Source organism: Callithrix jacchus, chromosome 7, assembly GCF_049354715.1.
Source record: "Callithrix jacchus isolate 240 chromosome 7, calJac240_pri, whole genome shotgun sequence".
In the NCBI taxonomy this organism is placed as follows: domain Eukaryota; kingdom Metazoa; phylum Chordata; class Mammalia; order Primates; family Cebidae; genus Callithrix; species Callithrix jacchus.
The window spans coordinates 25230269-25248252 of NC_133508.1; the positions used below are offsets into that span (position 1 = coordinate 25230269).

At 42.7% G+C, this 17984-nt stretch overlaps 1 protein-coding gene and 1 pseudogene across 5 annotated transcripts in view; one reads left to right on the plus strand and one right to left on the minus strand.

The window, feature by feature from the left end:
- Positions 1 to 17984, minus strand: part of PRTFDC1 (phosphoribosyl transferase domain containing 1) — a 95528-nt gene that overhangs the window by 1874 nt on the left and 75670 nt on the right. For 3 of the 5 annotated variants that reach the window (XM_078329610.1, XM_009000055.5, XM_054258519.2), the window contains 4 exons: positions 7734 to 7751; positions 6267 to 6349; positions 4720 to 4766; positions 859 to 935 (listed from right to left, as the gene is read on the minus strand). In XM_078329610.1, coding sequence (XP_078185736.1) covers positions 859 to 935; positions 4720 to 4766; positions 6267 to 6349; positions 7734 to 7751 — 225 coding nt within the window. The remainder of the gene's footprint in view (positions 1 to 858; positions 936 to 4719; positions 4767 to 6266; positions 6350 to 7733; positions 7752 to 17984) is intronic. The other 2 variants (XM_035306966.2, XM_078329611.1) reach the window with 1 other exon arrangement.
- LOC144576892 (heterogeneous nuclear ribonucleoprotein A1-like) lies at positions 11855 to 13285 on the plus strand (annotated as a pseudogene).

The following is a 17984-nucleotide window of genomic DNA, read 5'->3' on the forward strand; positions in this document are numbered from 1 at the left end:
GTGTACCTGTAGTCCCAGCTACTCAGGGGGCTGAGGTGGGAGGATCGCTTGAGCCTGAGACTTTAAGGCTGCAGTGAGCTATGACTGAGTCACTGCACTCTAGCCTAGGTGAGACCCTGGAGCGAGACTCTGTGTCTTTAAAAAGGGGGAAGGGAGAATTTATTGGTAGAATACAGGGGTAGCTCTCAGAATCAAAGGATGAGCTGGGCAATGAAGCAGCCGGAAGGCAGGAACAAGGGCAACTCCAGAGACTTTCGCCCATGGTGCCATCCTAGTGGCTGAAGTCTGAACACACTCAGTCTCTGTGACTTTTGGTTTAAGTTTCTAATTTCCAGGAGAGAGAGAGACTGATTGGTCCACTTTGGGTAAGCTGTCTACCTCTAGATCATGCAGTGTTGGTCGGGGTCACACAGCTGGGGTCCACGCTGGGGGTCCACGTTTGTGTGTTGAGATCCTTTACCCCAAAGAGGGAACCGTTATGAGCTGCATGCCACTGTAATTGAAACCTGCTAGAGTTCAAGCACGGACACAAACCAGTGTAGAGAATGTTGGCTATTGTTATGGTTGGTTGGGCACAGTCAATGACTATGGAGAAGAATCAGTGTCAAACCATAGTTCTGCTTTTAGCTTCCTATGTCTTTAGCACAAAACAGAGATAATCGTAATTTGCCTCCATCATCCCAATACCTACCTTGCAGAATAGTAGTGGGACTTAATTGGGAGTATGGATGCAACGTGCTCCCATAGTCCTGACACGGAAGATGATCAATAGCAGACATCACTAACTCGCATTCAATACTTTATTAAATTGTTAAGTTCTTATAAAAAGGGGGGTTAGGGTTTGCATGCAAGACTTACATTCAGATCTCTGAAGTATTCGTTGTAATCTAAGGCATATCCCACCACAAATAAGTTTGGAATCTCAAATCCAGCATCTTAGCAGAGAGAGAAAGAGAGAAAAAAAAGGAACAAAATTTAGATTATGTAAATGCACCATATGCTGCTGTCAGCAGTCAAACTAGAGGACCTTTCATTGAGGCAGGAGGGAGTGAGAAATGGTGAGCAATGCACAGGATGAGCCCGACAGGGACCTGGACCAGAAGAAGTACTCGGGAGGAAGGAGGGAAGGCAAACAAGCCAGCCTACAACGAAGAGTGGCTGATCCAGCGTGTAGAGTTGAGAAAGGCCTCAGGAAGCCCAGTGCATAACAAGAAATATGCATAAGTGAGTCACGTGGCCCTTGTGTTCTAAAGCAAGCAGTTTGCAGTGATACGATGCCAAAGGAAACACTCTCAACAACACAAAGGAAAGTTCAAGCCCAAGGCGTTACGATGCTGCATTATGTGAACAGGTGTGCGGGCCACAGCAACCAAAAAGCGGTTCTCCTGCTGTACTCAGTGTCTTAGCTGTTTAAAGGGCTGGAAAGCAAAACCTGGACAACAGATGAAAGGCGAGGGGATTGTTCAACTTGATTAAGAGAATGTGAAGTTTACGTTAATGCTGGTCTTTGGGTTCATGATGCAGAGGACATTAATGAGCTCTCTGTCAAGGGCAGAATGAGAGGAAATGGATTTATGCACAGTTCAAGGTACTTACAATAAGCAAAAGAAGAATTCATTGAAAAGATGATGATTTTTATCAGAGAGGATTCTCTTTTTTTTCCCTTTGAAACCGAGTCTTGCTTTTTCATCCAGGCTGGAGTGCAGTGGCATGAGTTCAAGTGATTTTCCTGCCTCAGCCCCGCGAGTAGCTGGGATTACAGATATGAGGCATCATGCTCGGCTAAGTTTTGTATTTTTAGTAGAGACCGGGTTTCACCATATTGGCCAGGCTAGTCTTAAACTCCTGACCTCAAGTGATCCATCTGCCTCGACCTCCCAAAGTGCTAGGATTACAGGCTTGAGTCACTGCACTTGGCTATTTTTTGAGAAAGGGTCTCACTCTGTTGCTCAGGCAGAGGTGCAGTGGTGTGATCATGGCTCACTGCAGCCTCTACATCCACAGGCTCAGCTGATCCTCTCCCCTCAGCCTCCTGAGTAACTGGGACTACAGGCATGCACAATTATGCCTGGCTAATACTTATTGGTGAGAATTCTTAAGGAACAGACGATAGCTCTCCTTCTTCAGAGGTCTTGAAACAGAATAAAGGGGCATTGGTCCAATGATTTTCAAACTTTTCAGTGTTTTGGAATCTTACAAGTTTGTTGATTACAGCATTATAGGTGAGAGATTTCACTGCTTACTTTGCGTGGAACTGTATCTGGGCAAAGTGATCTCCATGGTGATTATGACCAACGATGCTTTCACAAGAAGAAAACAACTGTTCCTGCTTACAGAAAGTACTGGAGGTGAGGGACTTATTTTCTAGGGGGTTGCATTACGGAGCCCCTTCCCAGGAAGCCTGTCTGATTCCTCCAAACTACAGAATTTCTTGAAAAAAAGAATCAGAGAGGAGAAGCAAGAGCAGAAGAGGTCAGACGTTACATTGAGCATCAAATGAAGAATCAGGAGAAAGGAACACAAAGTACACAGCCTCATAAATCCAGAGAGAAAGAAGGAACAGAGGCTCTGAGCTAAAGAATATGAAGCCGGGGTGCACCTGCAGTCCCAGCTATTCAGAAGGCTGAGGCAGGAGGCTTGAGGCCAGGAGATCGAGATCAGCCCAGGCAACAAAGAGATCCCATTTCAAAAACAAAAAAAAAGGGTGGGCGTGGTTGCTTATGGCTGTAATCCCAGCACTTTGGAAGGCGGAGGTGCATGGCTCACCTGAGGTCAGGAGTTCAAGACAGGCCTGGCCAACAGGGTGAAACCCCATCTCTACTAAAAATACAAAAAGTAGCTGGGCGTGGTGGCGGGTGCCTGTAGTCCCAGCTACTTGGGAGGCTGAGGCAGGAGAATTGGATGAACCTTGGAGGTGGAGGTGGAGGTGGCAGTGAGCCGAGATTGTGCCACTGCACTGGGCGACAGAGTAAGACTCCATCTCAAAAAATAAATAAATAAATAAAAGAAAAAGCAAAAGAAAAAATATATATGAGCAAATCCCAAGAAACCCTGTTTGTAATCAGGGTTGTAATAATGACTCGACAGGGAGCAATGCAATCCTTCCTTTAGGCAGGGCAACTCACACTGGGAAAATGAGAGCCCAGCGCCTATTTAGAAGACCAAACCTTGTGATGTCATAGCAGAAAAGAAGGATGATGGATCAGTAGGACAATCAGGAATCAAAGTGACCTATCCTTAGCTGGGAAATGCGGGCAGCTCCTACACTTACAATTGAAATAGCACATGTTACTTGTAGATCTAGTGCAAGAGTCAGGGCAGTGACTGGAACCAGATTGCCTGGCTTAATACTCGCCTGACACTTACAGCTACAAGACCTTGGCAACCTATTTAGCTGGCTGTGCTCAATTTCCTCATCTGAAAAATAAGTATAACAGCAGCTCCTACCTTTAGAGAGCTATTGTGAAGATGAAATGAGCTCATCTCTGTGTAGCTCTTAGAATAGTCTGGCACATCACAACCCTTCTTAGTGTTAGCTGCTATTCTTTTATTACTGTTGTTATTATAAGAAATTTGTCACTAATCGGATATGTTTGAAGAAAATGTTTTTCAACTTCAGTTAAAATCTTATCTATACATTGAGTATCCTGTACTATTTCCTTAGACAGTTTCTGCTTAGTAACCTCGTGCAACCTTCTCTTCATCTAGATAATACCTTTGATACTAGTAATACATGCGATTGGGTCTCTCTGCCCAGAACTGACATGGTCTAGAGTGAACACATCCAGCACATGAATGAAACTTGTTTTTAGAATGTAGAGTCACTGGCTAAATGTCGCTGGCCTGTCACCCATCCATTCTGTGCTTCTCTTTTGCTAATGTTTGTTCAGCTTGCTGAAGAGAACTGTAGCCAAATTGTCCCAGGGGCTTTGGAGCAAATGTAAGTTATAAAAATCAAGCTGAAGTCTGCCTATGCAAGTGAAAAAAAAAATCGCCTCTAGTATTAGAATAATAAACAATCAGGCTGGGTGTTTATCCTTCTCTGGGTTAGAACCGGGCTTATTATGGGGAGAAGCGAGGAGAGTGTCCTAGATGAGGAAGCCCTGCAGAACACACATCTGAAGTCAAGTGTGAAGATTATATCTAGAGATGTGTGCTCTGCTAATTCTCTGTGTTACAGAGCTTTGGTTTGGAGGTGGTAGGAAGCTGTCTTAGATTTCCCCTTCTGTGCATTGAAATTCAGGCTTGCTAAAGGTCACCATTGTGCATTGTCTGGTAACAGTTCCTGATGATGGCATGAGAATCCCTCTAAACCCCTAGAGCACCTCTCCTCGCCTGACCGGTGAGAACAGAGGCCAAGGTGGGATGCTATGTGACTGAGTCAGTCCAGCGGGATCAGGTCTTTCTCTACTCCCTGAAACTTTTCAGCTGACTTCTCTGAAGTATATTTTATGTGAAACATACAAATAAAAATACCCAATGCACAGAACAGAGTTCCTGTGAAAGATACAAATTAGAACATTGAAGACCCTCATTTTAAAGCGTTCTGTTTTCCCTACTAAGGTGGGGGAGACCATGAGGAATCTGTGGAACTGTCAGCCCAACGCGGTTTCCACTCCACATGTAGTGCTGTCAAATAGGAAACCAAAGATTCCTAAACATAAAATGAAACAATACAAGCATAAAGCAAACAAACAAAAACCCAAAAAAAACACTTACAGTCAGGTCTGAAGCCATCACTTCTGGGTTGTCTCTTCACCAGCAAACTACCATCAAAAAAGAAATGCTTTAGTGAAACCAATCAAATCTCTATGAATAGTAACTAGAATCAAGCACCATTAAAATATAAACTTGAAATACATTTTTCTATTGGGCACTATATAGATGGTTCTGGATAAAAAGAAGACAGCAGATGAGGCACAGTGGCGACATCTGTAATCCCGGTGCTTTGGGAGGTTAAGGCAGGAGGATCACTTGAGCCCAGAGATTCAAGACCTGCCTGGGAAATATAGTGAGACCCCCGTCTCTACAAAAAAATTTAAAAAATTAGCTGGGTATGGTGGCATAAACCTATAGTCCCAGCTACTTGGAAGGCTGCAGTGGGAGGATTATTTCAGCCCAGGAATTGAAGGCTGCAGTGAGCCATGATTGTACTACTACACTCCAGCCTAGGTGACAGAGCGAGACCCTGTCTCAAAAAATAAATAAAATATAAAAAATTTTTTTAAAAGGTAGCTGTCAGCCAGGCAGGGTGCCTCATGCTTGTAATCCCAGCACTTTGGGAGGCCAAAGAGGGCAGATCACTTGAGCTCATAAGTTTGAAACCAGCCTGGCCAACATGGTGAAACCCAGTCTTTACTAAAAACACAAAAATTAGCTGGTTGTGGTGGTGTGCATCTGTAGTCCCAGCTACATGAGAGGCTGTGGCAGGAGAATCACTTGAACCCAGGAGGCTGAGGTTGCAGTGAGCTGAAATTGCACCACTGCAGTCCAGCATGGGTGACAGAACAAGACTGTCTCAAAAAAAACAAACCAAAAAACATAGCTGTCCTAGCTACTCAGGTGGGAGGATGACTTGAGCCCAAAAGTTTGAAACTGCAGTGAGCTATGATTGAATCACTGCCCTTTAGCTTGGGCTGGGCAACAAGCAAGACCCTGTCTCTTAATAAAAGAAAAAAAAGGCCAGACGTGGTGGCTCATGCCTGTAATCCCAGCACTTTGAGAGGCTGAGGTGGGCAGATAACTTGAGGTCAGGAGTTCAAGACCAGCCTGGCCAACACGGTGAAACCCCCATCTCTGCTAAAAATATAAAAAATCAGCTGGACATGGTGGTGGGCGCCTGTAGTCTCTGCTACTTGGGAAGCTGAGGCAGGAGAATTGCTTGAACCCAGCGGGCAGACATTGCAACGAGCCAAGATTGTGCCACTGCACTCCAGCCTGGGTGACAGAGCGAGACTCTGTCTCAAAAAAAAAAAAAAAAAAAAAAAGGAAAAGAAGCGGGCAAAGCAATTGCAGGGAGGCTCATTTAGCTGCTCCTGGAAACAGCTAATGAAGGCACCCAGAAACACGGCAAAGCACGTCTTCTTCCCTTTCTTCTCTCAGGCTAGCAGTCAAGAGCTGTTTTTCAGTGTGGTCAAACTGTAATACCCCAGGGGAAAAGGGCATTAGTTTGGAATACATTATACTCTTAGAGCGTCCTCTGTTAGCATCCCTTCTGAACTTGCTTGGAAAAGCAGAAATCACCATGCTCTGAATATCCGACTCACCTGGCTACCTTAATCATGTTGGGTTTGTATTTCTCTATACTGCTGAGGAGTGCGTTCATGGTCCTCCCAGTTCCAACAACATCCTTTGTAGAAAGGACAGATACATTCAACAAAATGCATTTGAGCAGCATCACAGACTTTTCATCCAGGGAGATACTCCTGATTAATAATGCATTGTAATTAAAAATGCCATCCAATTTGGAGTCAAAGTAGTAGGAGGAGTTGGTTATGTTTTATTTAGACAAGCACTTCTTTCTGGAAGTTGAGTTTGGGGAATCTACTGGAGATTCTTTCCTCCTTGAATCCTTTAGCTGTGTGGTAGGGCCAAATTTAGCCTTTGGACAGCATGAGGGACTCCTCGTTGAGTATATTTGGACTTGTATATGCGCATTCAGGGACTAAATTTGTCCCTGAGGTTGTGTAACACAATACAAGGCGCATGAATTTTCATGGATATGTACATCTGAATACACTGAATGGATAAATGCCTCCCCCTTGTCCTCCTCCACTCAATGGGGGATTCTATGGCTGGGAAGTGAGAGGTGTCTGGACAGCAGCTGCTGACAGCCTGTGAATTCTGAGGGTCCACGGCTGCAGCGAGCTCAGGCTCATCTCTGCTGATGAGCTGCTGCACAATTAGAGGAGAATGGGCAGCGGCGATTTATTGTCCTGAGGACAGGAATCAGCTGTCGCGAGCTGATTATCAAAACAACAGGTCTGAATGTAGCCAGGGCTGGGCAATTCATTTGGTGAGAGGGTCTACTCTGTGGGTTATATGGAGCAAGAATTGCAGATACACATGGCACACACAGGCAATTGTGTAACAAAAGCTTGAAAACAGTTCCCCTGAATTTTTTGCAGTCTGATGAGACAAGTGCGCTCCTGAAGGAAATGTAGCCATTTGCTGTATTGGTCCACTACTGCCACAGGGTTCCCAAGTTGTCTTTTCTGTCTCTCTTTTTAAATAGAAAGACAAAAGAAAAAAAAAACACACACAAAAAACTATAGTTTTCCCCATAGCTTGCCATTTTAATTGATTGTGTTTATGATTTTGATGCTGAAAGTATTAGAGAATTCTCAAAATCATTAGACGTCCTTAGCAAAAACACTGAATTCAGGGTAAATGGAGTTTTAACCTTGGTTTTACTGTGAAATGAACTTGGTTTGGTGAGCTAGTTTCTTCTTCTTTAAACTTGTCTGATTCACAAAGAGGTGTAAAAATCAACACAGAGATATGTGGAACTGGATACAAAAAAGGATGAATTCCTCCACGAGCATTGTTGCAAAGCTTTTATTCTACATTATTTGAAACCCGGGATGCTAGTTGGCCCCTATTCATTAAACTTGGAGAGTGTGCACCCAGTGGGAACTCAAGAAATCCTTGGTCAATTTGATAACAAGGCTTACAGTTTACTCGCTGTTAGATTCCTTCAACCTCCAAGTGTGGAAAAGGAAATGCCAGCTTACCTCAACAATGAGAACATTCTGAAATAAACAAAACCCATGTTTTAGAATGTGATGCCAATCTGACTCAGGATACATACACATATTTTTTTTTTGCTTAAAGTTAGAATTTCACAATTTGCTTAAATGGTCCTTCCCCATCCATCTAATTCAAAGGACTAAAGGTGATCTAGGTTTTCCAGATTCATTTGAACAGGTTCCCTGGAATTAGTTGGTACAACATTAGTATCTATATTCAGGTTAGAAGCAAGCTTATCTTAGACCTGTCTGACGAGCTATCCATAAAGTCATCCCATCTCAATAATTCCTCCAAGGGCCCCCACCCCCAGCATTCCCTTGGGAGGCAAAGCTTGTTAAGAGTTTACCAGGAAAACAAAGCAACATGGACTGCTTCACTAATGGAGAGAGACTGTGCTTGGTAAACGCATCATGGGTTTGGCTGTGACAGCCTTACTCTTGCGCAGCCACCAAAATCCCTGGGGACTCAGGATTTGCTCTTGGATTGCCAACCTAGATGAAGAGGGTAGGCCAGAGAAAAGGCTTCGAGGTGCCTGGTCTGTATTTTTAGTGGGAGGGTTAGATTCCTTGCAATAAGCTCTCAAAGCATTCCTCTACTTCTCCCCTAAGAACACTGTGATATGGTTAGGATCTGTGTCCCTGCCCAAACCTCACGTTGAAATGTAATCCTCAGTGCTAGAGGTGGGGCCTCTGGTGGGAGGTGACCGGATCACGTGGGCAGGTCTCTTGAATGGTTTAGCACCATGCCCCTGGGTGTTGTCCTGATAGTGAGTTGCCCTGAAATTTGGCTGTTTAAAGGTGTGTGACACCACCCCTCTTTCTCTTGCTCCATATCTGTCTCCAGACCTGTGAAGTGCTGCTCTCCCTTTGCTTTGCCATGATTTTTTTTGTTTTGTTTTTGAGACAGGGTACCACTCTGTCATCCAGGCTGGAGTGCAGTAGAGAGCAATCTCGGCTCACTGTAACATCCGCTTCCTGAGTTCAAGCGATTCTCCCACCTCAGCCTCCCCAGTAGCTGGGATTATGGGTATCCACCACCACGCCTGGCTAATTTTTGTATTTTTAGTGGAGATGGGGTTTTATCAAGTTGGCCAGGCTGGTCTTGAACCCCTGACCTCAAGTGATCTGCCCACCTCAGCCTCCCAAAGTGCTGGGATTACAAGCAAGAGCCTCCACACCCAGCTGCCTTCTGCCATAATTTTAAGTTTCCTGAAGCCTCCCCAGAAGCAGGACAGATGTCGATATCACGCTTCCTATACATCTGCAGAACTGTGAGCCCATTACATCTTTTTCTTTAGAAATTACCCAGTCTCAGGTATTTCTTTACATTGTGAGGCTGGACTGATACACGCTGATTGTATTGCATTGGAATTTCTTGTTTGATCTCTGTCTTCCCCACTAGATTCTAATCTCCACGAGGTGGGGGAGCATGTTTACCTTGATTCCTACGACATTGCCAGAAACTAGCATAATGCCTGCATATAGATGCTTAATAAATAGTTGTTGAATAAAGCAATAATAACTAATTAAACTTATTAATGAGTTTAAACTGACCGAGTAATTGGATTAGGAGTGACCTGTCAATGCTGCCCCACCAAATTAAAATATGACTGTTAATATGGCATCCCAATTTACTAAATGGTGAGACTATTCTTTCAATGTAATGGTGTTTTTCTTTCTTTAGATGATCTTTCATTTAACCCTATGATTTGTATAATACTTTAAGAATCATGATTGGGTGCAGTGGCTCACGCCTGTAATCCCAGCATTTTGGGAGGTGAAGTGGGTGGATCACCTGAGGGCAGGAGTTTGAGACCAGCCTGGCCAACTTGGTGAGACTGCATCTCTACTAAAATATACAAAAATTAGCTGGGCATGGTGGTAGGTGCCTGTAGTCTCAGATACTCAGGAGGCTGAGACGGGAGAATCAATTGAACCTGGGAGACTGAGATTGTAGTGAGCTAAGACTACGCCACTGCACTCCAACCTGGGTGACAGAGTGAGACTCGGACTCAGAAAAAAAAAAAAAAAAATCAGATCAAATACTACACATTAGATAACTTACTTACGTTTAATGCAAGATTTAATTTAATAAAAATGTTAATCACCCACCCACCAAACCAAGCAGCAAAGAACTCTGTTAACTTTCCACCATAGGTCAAATGCATTCTTACCTGAAAGTACCTTCTTGGAACTGTTTTTCTCTCAGGTATGGCATTTTAATTCATTAAATCCATTGAAAATCTTAATATTATCATGGAAATATATAAGATTATTTTGTCCATTTTTGAAGCAGCCCATACCGTGGTACCCTCCACTCTAAGAGTCATGCTGCCGGGGAAGTCCCTTTGGTATTTTGAACACGGGTTCCTATGATCTTAATGATGAATTTGCAGCAGTTACTTGGGAGGTGCATTTTTAGTTTGATTGAGGTTTACCATAAGGCCTACAAACCAAACAGAATACTTGGAGAATGTTGTGGTTAATTTAATTTTCTGGCTCACAATCTCTTTTTGTTTCAACTTTAAAAAGAAAAACCTTTCTAAAATGTGCTAGTCTGCATTCCTGCCTAATTAGGTAGAGTGTATGTATTGATTGTAATTAAATATTATTTTGACAGTACAAAACCTTACAAAACAAGAGAGTCATCGTTGAAAAGATTAGCTTCAATTCTAAGACATAGTGGCAAGTGGGAAGTTCGGACCTGGATGTGTACTGATCCTCAGAAATGCTGTCAAAATTATTCAAATACATTTTAAAATCCAGGTAATGCAAACACTTGTTTAAAATAGATTGAGGCCAGGCGTGGTGGCTCACGCTTGTAATCCCAGCACTTTGGGCCACCGAGGTGGGCAAATCACGTGAGGTCAGGAGTTTGAGACCAGCCTGGCCAGTATATTGAAACCCTGTCTCTATAAAAAAAATACAACAATTAGCTGGGTATGGTGGCGCATGTCTGTTGCCCTCACCACTGGGGAGGCTGAGGTGAACCTGGGAGGTGAAGTAGTGCTTGAACCTGGGAGGTGAAGTAGTGAGATGAGATTGCGCCACTGCACTTCAGCCTGGGCAACAGAGTGAGACTCCATCTCAAAAAAAAAAAAATTCAAATAGATTGAAAGGTTTTAATAAGAAAACCACCCCTCCCATCACTTCACCTCTCTTCACTCCCAATTTTGTTTTCCAGAGATAGTCACTTTTAACTCTTTTAGCTATTTTTCTGGTTACTTCTTAATTTTTATTTTCTGGTTTCCTTCTTCTTATTTTAATCATTTGGTAATGATTCTTAAAGACCAAAAAATATATTTAGTAATGTTTCATATAGCTATTTCTGTACTTAAAGACATGTTTAAATCACATTGATTTTTAGGTTGCTTGTTTCTTAAAAAGGGTTTAAGTGTAAATGCACATTTTTACATTTTATTTTTATTTTTTAGAGACAGTATCTCAATCATAGCTCCCTGAAACCTCAATCTCCCAGCCTCAAATGATCCTCCCTCCTTAGCCTCCCAAAGTGATAGGATTACAGGCATGAGCCACTGTGCCCAGCTGTGTATTCATTTTTATTATAGAAAGTGCATATATTTCCTTATATATAAACATATACCTGTCAAAGAAAGTTTGTCCTTTCTATAATATATAAACAAAAAAAATTATAGAATGCTTGAAAACAGAAAAGTCTAAACATTTTCTAAATTTTTGAAACATGCTTAACTGTTTAAAGTATTTAAAAATGTTTCTGTACTTTAAAATAGATTAAAGGTATCATGACATTCTTTATTATGTGTAGCCAAAGTATTATAACATCGAACAAAAATGATGATAATTTCTTAACATCATATAAAGCTTAGGCCGGGCACGGTGGCTCATGCGTATAATCCCAGCACTTTGGGAGGCCGAGGTGGGTGGATCACGAGGTCAAGAGATCGAGACCATCCTGGTCAACAAGGTGAAACCCCGTCTCTACTAAAAATACAAAAATTAGCTGGGCATGGTGGTGTGTGCCTGTAGTCCCAGCTACTCGGGAGGCTGAGGCAGGAGAATTGCTTAAATCCAGAAGGTGGAGGTTGCAGTGAGCCAAGATTGTGCCATTGCACTCCAGCCTGGGTAACAACAGCAAAACTCCGTCTCAAAAAAAAAAATAAAATGCCTACCAGAGATTCAAATTCCCCCAGTTGTGCCTTTCTGCCCGTGGACGCCACCGAAGAAACATTGTTAAAGTCTCTCTTCTCCTTGTGGCCATGTCTAAGTCAGAGTCTCCTGAAGAGCCCGAACAACTGAGGAAGCTCTTCACTGAAGGGCTGAGCTTTGAAACAACTGATGAGAGCCTCAGGAGCCATTTTGAGCAATGGGCATTGCTCACAGACCGTGTGGTAATGAGAGATCCAAACACCAAGTGCTCCAGGGGCTTTGGGTTCATCATATACGCCACTGAAGAGGAGGTGGATGCAGCCATGAGTGTCAGGCCACACAAGGTGGATGGAAGAGTTGTGGAACCAAAGAGAGCTGTTTCAAGAGAAGATTCTCAAAGACCAGGGGCCCACTTAACTGGTCTTTGAGTGAAAAAAATATTTGTTGGTGGCATTAAAGAAGACACTGAGGAACATCACCTAAGAGATTATTTTGAACAGTATGAAAAAATTGAAGTGATAGAAATCATGACTGACCAAGGCAGTGGCAAGAAGAGGGGCTTGTAACCTTTGATGACCATGATTCTGTGGGTAAGACTGTCATTCAGAAACACCATCTGTGAATGGCCATGGCTGTAAGGTTAGGAAAGCCTTGTCAGTGCTTCATCCAGCCAGAGAGGTCCACGTGGTTCTGGAAACTTTGATTGTGGTCACGGGGGTGGTTTTGGTGGAAATGACAACTTTGTTCATGGAGGAAACTTCAGTGTTCCCGGTGGCTTGGTAGCAGCCATGGTGGTGGTGGATATGGTGGCAGTGGGGATGGCTATAATGGATTTGGTAATGATGGAAGCAATTTTGGAGGCAGTGGAAGCTACAGTGATTTTGGCAATTACAACAATCAGCTTTCAAATTTTGGACCCATGAAGGGAAGAAACTATGGAGGCAGAAGCTCTGGCCCCTATGGTCGTGGTGGCCAACACTTTGCCAAACCATGAAAACAAGGTGGTATGGCAGTTCCAGTAGCAGCAGTAGCCATGGCAGTGGCAGAACATTTTAATTAGGAAACAAAGATTAGCAGGAGAGGAGAGCCAGAGAAATAACAGGGAAGCTACAGGTCACAACAGATTTGTGAACTCATCCAAGCATGGCACCGACAGGGCCTCACTGTTACAAAGAAGATATGATTTAGACAAATACTTATGTGTATGGGCAAAAAACTTGAGGACTGTATTTGTGACCAATTATATAACAGGTTATTTTTGTTTCTGTTCTGTGGAAAGTGTAAAACATTCCAACAAAGGGTTTTAATGTAGCTTATTTTTTGCACCCATGTTGTTGATTGCTAAATGTAATAGTCTAATTGTGATGCTGAATAAATGTCTTTTTTTTTTTTTAATGGCCTTTGCGGAGGTTGCGGTGAGCTGAGATTGCGCCATTGCACTCCAGCCTGGGTAACAAGAGCGAAACTTCGTCTCAAAAAAAACGGCCTTTGTAGCTGGTTTGTCCAACCTACACTATGCATTGGATCTTCCCTTCTCTTTTAATTTAGAAAAGTCTCTTTTTCTATAAAGGAATACCATGTTTTATTACATTTCTCTCTCTCTCTCTTTTTTTTTTCTTTGCAAATGCTAGGGTGCTTAAGAATGATGCAAAATCAACTTTGTCTGTGTTATATAAATGTAACAACAAAGCCTGTTTATGCAGGCACATCTGCTTACCACATGGCTTATTGAAATGAATATTTTAAGCCTACTCTTGAGACCTACTGTGCAGAAAACAAGATTCCTTTCAAAATATTATGCTCATTAACAATCTACCTGGTCACCCAAGAGCTCTGATGGAGGTATTTACAAGGATATTATTTTCATGCCTGTTAACACAACATCCCTTTTGCAGCCCTAGAGTCATTTAGACTTTCAAGTCTTATTATTTAAGAAATATATTTTATAAGGTGAGAGCTGCCCATAGACAGTGATTCCTCTGATGGATCTGGGTAAAGTAAATTGAAAACCTGAAGAGCCACCGTTCTAGATGCCATTGAGAACATTTGTCATCCATGAAAGGAGATCAAAATATCAACACGAATAGGAGTTTGGAAGAAGTTGATTCCAACCCTCATGCATGACTTTGAGGGGCTCATGATTTCAGTGGAGGCTGAGGGTGGTGGCTCATGCAGGTAGCACTTTCAGAGGCCGAGACAGAAGGATTGCTTGAGCCCAGGAGTTTGAGACCAGCCTGGGCAACATGGCAAAATGCTGTCTTTACAAAAACTGCACAGGGAGGACCACCTGAGCCTGAGGAGGTTGAGGCTACAGTGAGCCATGACTGTGCCACTGCACTCCAGTCTGAGAGACAGAGGGGAAACTTGTCTCAAAAAAAAAAAAAAAAGACTTCAGTGGAGGAAGTACCTGCTGATGTGGCAGCAATAGCAAGAAACCTGAATTAGAAGTGGAGCCTGAAAATGTGTCTGAATTGCTGTAATCTCACAGTCAAACATGAACAGATGGGGAGTGGCTTCTTACAGACAAGCAAAGAAAGTAGTTTCTACTCTTGGTGAAGATTCTGTGAACATTGCTGAAATGACAACAAAGGGTTTAAAGTATTATATATACTTAGTTGATAAAGCAGTAGCACTGCTGGAGAGGATTAACTTCAATTTTGAAAGAAGTTCTACTGTGGGTAAAATGCTAACAAACAGCATCACAAGCTGCAGAGAAATCTTTCGTGAAAGGAAGAGTCAATGAAAGCAGCAAACTTCATTGTTGCCTTGATTTAAGAAACTGCTACAACCACCCCAACCTTCTGAAGCAACCAGCAGCCTGATCAGTCAGCCACCATCAACATCGTGGCAAGACCCTCCACCAGGAAAAATGATGACTCACTGAAGGCTCAGATGATCTTTAGCATTTTTTTAAGCAATGAAGCATTTTTTCATTAAGTTATGTATTTTTTTTTTTTTTTTTGAGACCGAGTTTCGCTCTTGTTACCCAGGCTGGAGTGCAATGGCACGATCTGGGCTCACTGCAACCTCTGCCCCCTGGGTTCAGGCAATTCTCCTGCCTCAGCCTCCTGAATAGCTGGGATTACAGGCACGCGCCATTATGCCCAGCTAATTTTTTGTATTTTTAGTAGAGCCGGGGTTTCACCATGTTGACCAGGGTGATCTCAATCTCTTGACCTTGTGATCCACCTGCCTTGGCCTCCCAAAGTGCTGGGATTACAGGCTTGAGCCACCGCGCCCGGCCTATGTATGTTTTTTTTAGACATAATGTTGCACACTTAGTAGACTACAGTATAGTATAAGCATAAGTTTTATCTGCACTGACAAATCAAAAAGTTTATGTGGCTCTCTTTAATGTGGTGATCTGGAACCAAATCCACAATAACTCTGAGATATGGCTGCACCTAAGATTAGCTCAAAGAGCTAGGGAGCCAACACTAATTTGTCTTTATATAATCAATATGTAACATTGAGGCCAGGTGCGGTGGCTCACACCTGTAATAAGGCAGGCAGATTGCTTGAGGCCAGGAGTTCGAGACCAGCCTAGCTAACATGATGAAACCCCATCTCTACTAAAAATACAAAAATTAACCAGGCATGGTGGCACACGCCTGTAATCCCAGCTACTTGGGAGGCTGAGGCACAAGAATTGCTTGAACCTGGGAGGCGGAGGTTGCAGTGAGCTGAGATGGTGTCACTGCACTCCAGCCTGGGTGACAGGGTAAGACTCTGTCTCAAAAAAACAAAACAAACAAAAATAACATGGAGACTGGCATCTAGTAGGTGCTCAGGAAATACCTGTGTAGTGAATCAACAATTTTGACCTCACTTCTTTCACTTACTCTAGTTCATTGTACTTCTGATTCATCCCCTCCATTTTTCCTTAACAGTCTGCAATTCCTCCTTAACCAAGCTATTGTCAGTGTCTATTGCTTTTCATTTTGCACGAAGCAATTTCCTAAAATTCGCATTTTTTGAGTAGGCAACTTCTCTTTTCAGCACACACTGTGCCTCCTAAACACTTCCAATCTGATAACTCTAATCAGTGCATCTGAGATGTTTGCCAGTTACTGTCTTAGTCATCACCTCACACCTAGCTCATTTCCTCCCAGAAAGCCAGTAAAATCTGCAGCCTGGGAGCTTCAGGCAATAACTCTGTGAAGAATCTCTTCAGTGTGCTTTCTCTGCTATTGCGTGATTCTGATCAAAACTAATCACAGGGGTTTCCTAACAAAAAGAAAAAGGAAGAAAGAAGAAAAGAAAGGAGGAAAGAATTGCACAAATTTACATGATATTCTTAAATGGGTTATTCTGACTTCTAGCATTTTAGAGCACACAGTGATTTGCGCCCCACACTGTCTCATCTGTAGCAGTGTAGTTTGGTGGTCGTGGTCACACTAATTAAGAGCAATGGCAGCAATGATATTGAGCTGCATCATGGACGTGGAGCATGAGTAGGAATGTGAACATAAACCCCATGGAGAAGGGAATGCAGTTTTGTGAATTTTTTGATAATTCACAAAACTTCCAGAATCATCAGTCAGTGGATATTTATTTCCATTATCTTTCTCAGCTTAGTCAGATGCAATAAAAAAAAGAATGATTTAAACAGTTAAGGCAGCCAAGGGGAACTTTTGGCAGGTTCCGATGCTTCATTCTGGCATTTAATTAGAATCTTAGGCCAGGCGTGGTGGTTCATTACTGTAATCCCAGCACTTTGGGAGGCTGAGGTGGGTGGATCACTTGAGATCAGGAGTTCGAGATCAGCCTGACCAACATGGTGAAACCCCCTCTCTACTAAAACATACAAAATTAGCTGGGTGTGGTGGTGTGCACCTGTAATCCTATCAACTCGGGAGGCTGAGGCAGGAGAATCACTTGAACCTGGGAGGCAGAGGTTGCAGTGAGCGGAGACTGCACCACTGTACTCCAGCCCAGGTGACAGAGCGAGACTCTGTCTCAAAAAACAAACAAAAACAAAACCCAAAATTATTTGTGGGTGGGTTTGGGGGTCATGTTTCCCACAATCTTGAGCTTAACCTGCACACTGTGTTCATGTTGGCAGTTTTGAGCATGTTTCCATGCATTTTATTTTATCCCACCCTTTCAGAGGTTTCTCTTGAATATGAATAAAATCCTGCTTTAATAGATAAACACATTTTATGAAGTGCCAGTATTAAATCAACTTTCAAAAAAAATCAGCCAGAGAATACATTGTATAGACAGCTTAAACACCAAATAAAATGCTTTTAACATTTTGAAGAGGCCATTTAACTTAATCATTGAGGGCTACCTTTATTCAACAGCAATGAACTATTTCGAACCATGATTCAGACAGCCTCCCTTGTGAGCCTCCTTTCCTTGGAAGGAGAGAGAGAGAGAGAGAGAGAGAGAGAGAGAGAGAGAGAGAGAGAGACAGAGACAGAAAAGAAGAGAGAGAAAGGAATTTAAAAAAGCAAAAAAAAAAAAAAAAAAGGAAGAGAGAAGAAAGAGAGAGAACAAAAAAGAAAGCAAAAGAAAGACAGGAAAAGAGAAAGAAAGGAGTTTCTCGGGGTTCAAAGTAAAAAAAACAATTATTTAAAAAAAAGAAAGAAAGGGAGAAAGAAAAGAAAGCCAGAGGTCGGGGGGTGGGGAGGCAAGGGTGGTTGTCTAGAGTCTCCTTTTTTCTAAATATTTTAATCCCATGTCTTCAAGGGCTCCAGAAAGATTATACAGTGATGGGTTCACAGTGAGTTACAGGTCCATAGTGCCCCTAACTCACAGCATGACAAGATTATATAGGTGAGCTATTTCCCCATGTTTTATAGAGTTCTTTAGTACACAAATTTAATTAAAAAAAAAATCGTTCTAGCCCTCCCTCCTTCATTTAACTCTGTCAGGGCTCCTTTGATACCACGATTCCTTCTCTTCCATTCTTACTTCGCTCCCGTAGTTCAAGTGCTCCTGCAGCCTCCGCCAACCCCACCTCCAAACTGCTCTCTCCCCTCTTTCAGCCATTCTTCCCTCTTGTCAGTTTCATTTTCCTAAAACACAGCTCCATGATGTCATCTCTGCTCAAATACTTTTGTGTCTCTTGTTTGCTTTGCTGAGCAAGTTCAACTCTTCTTT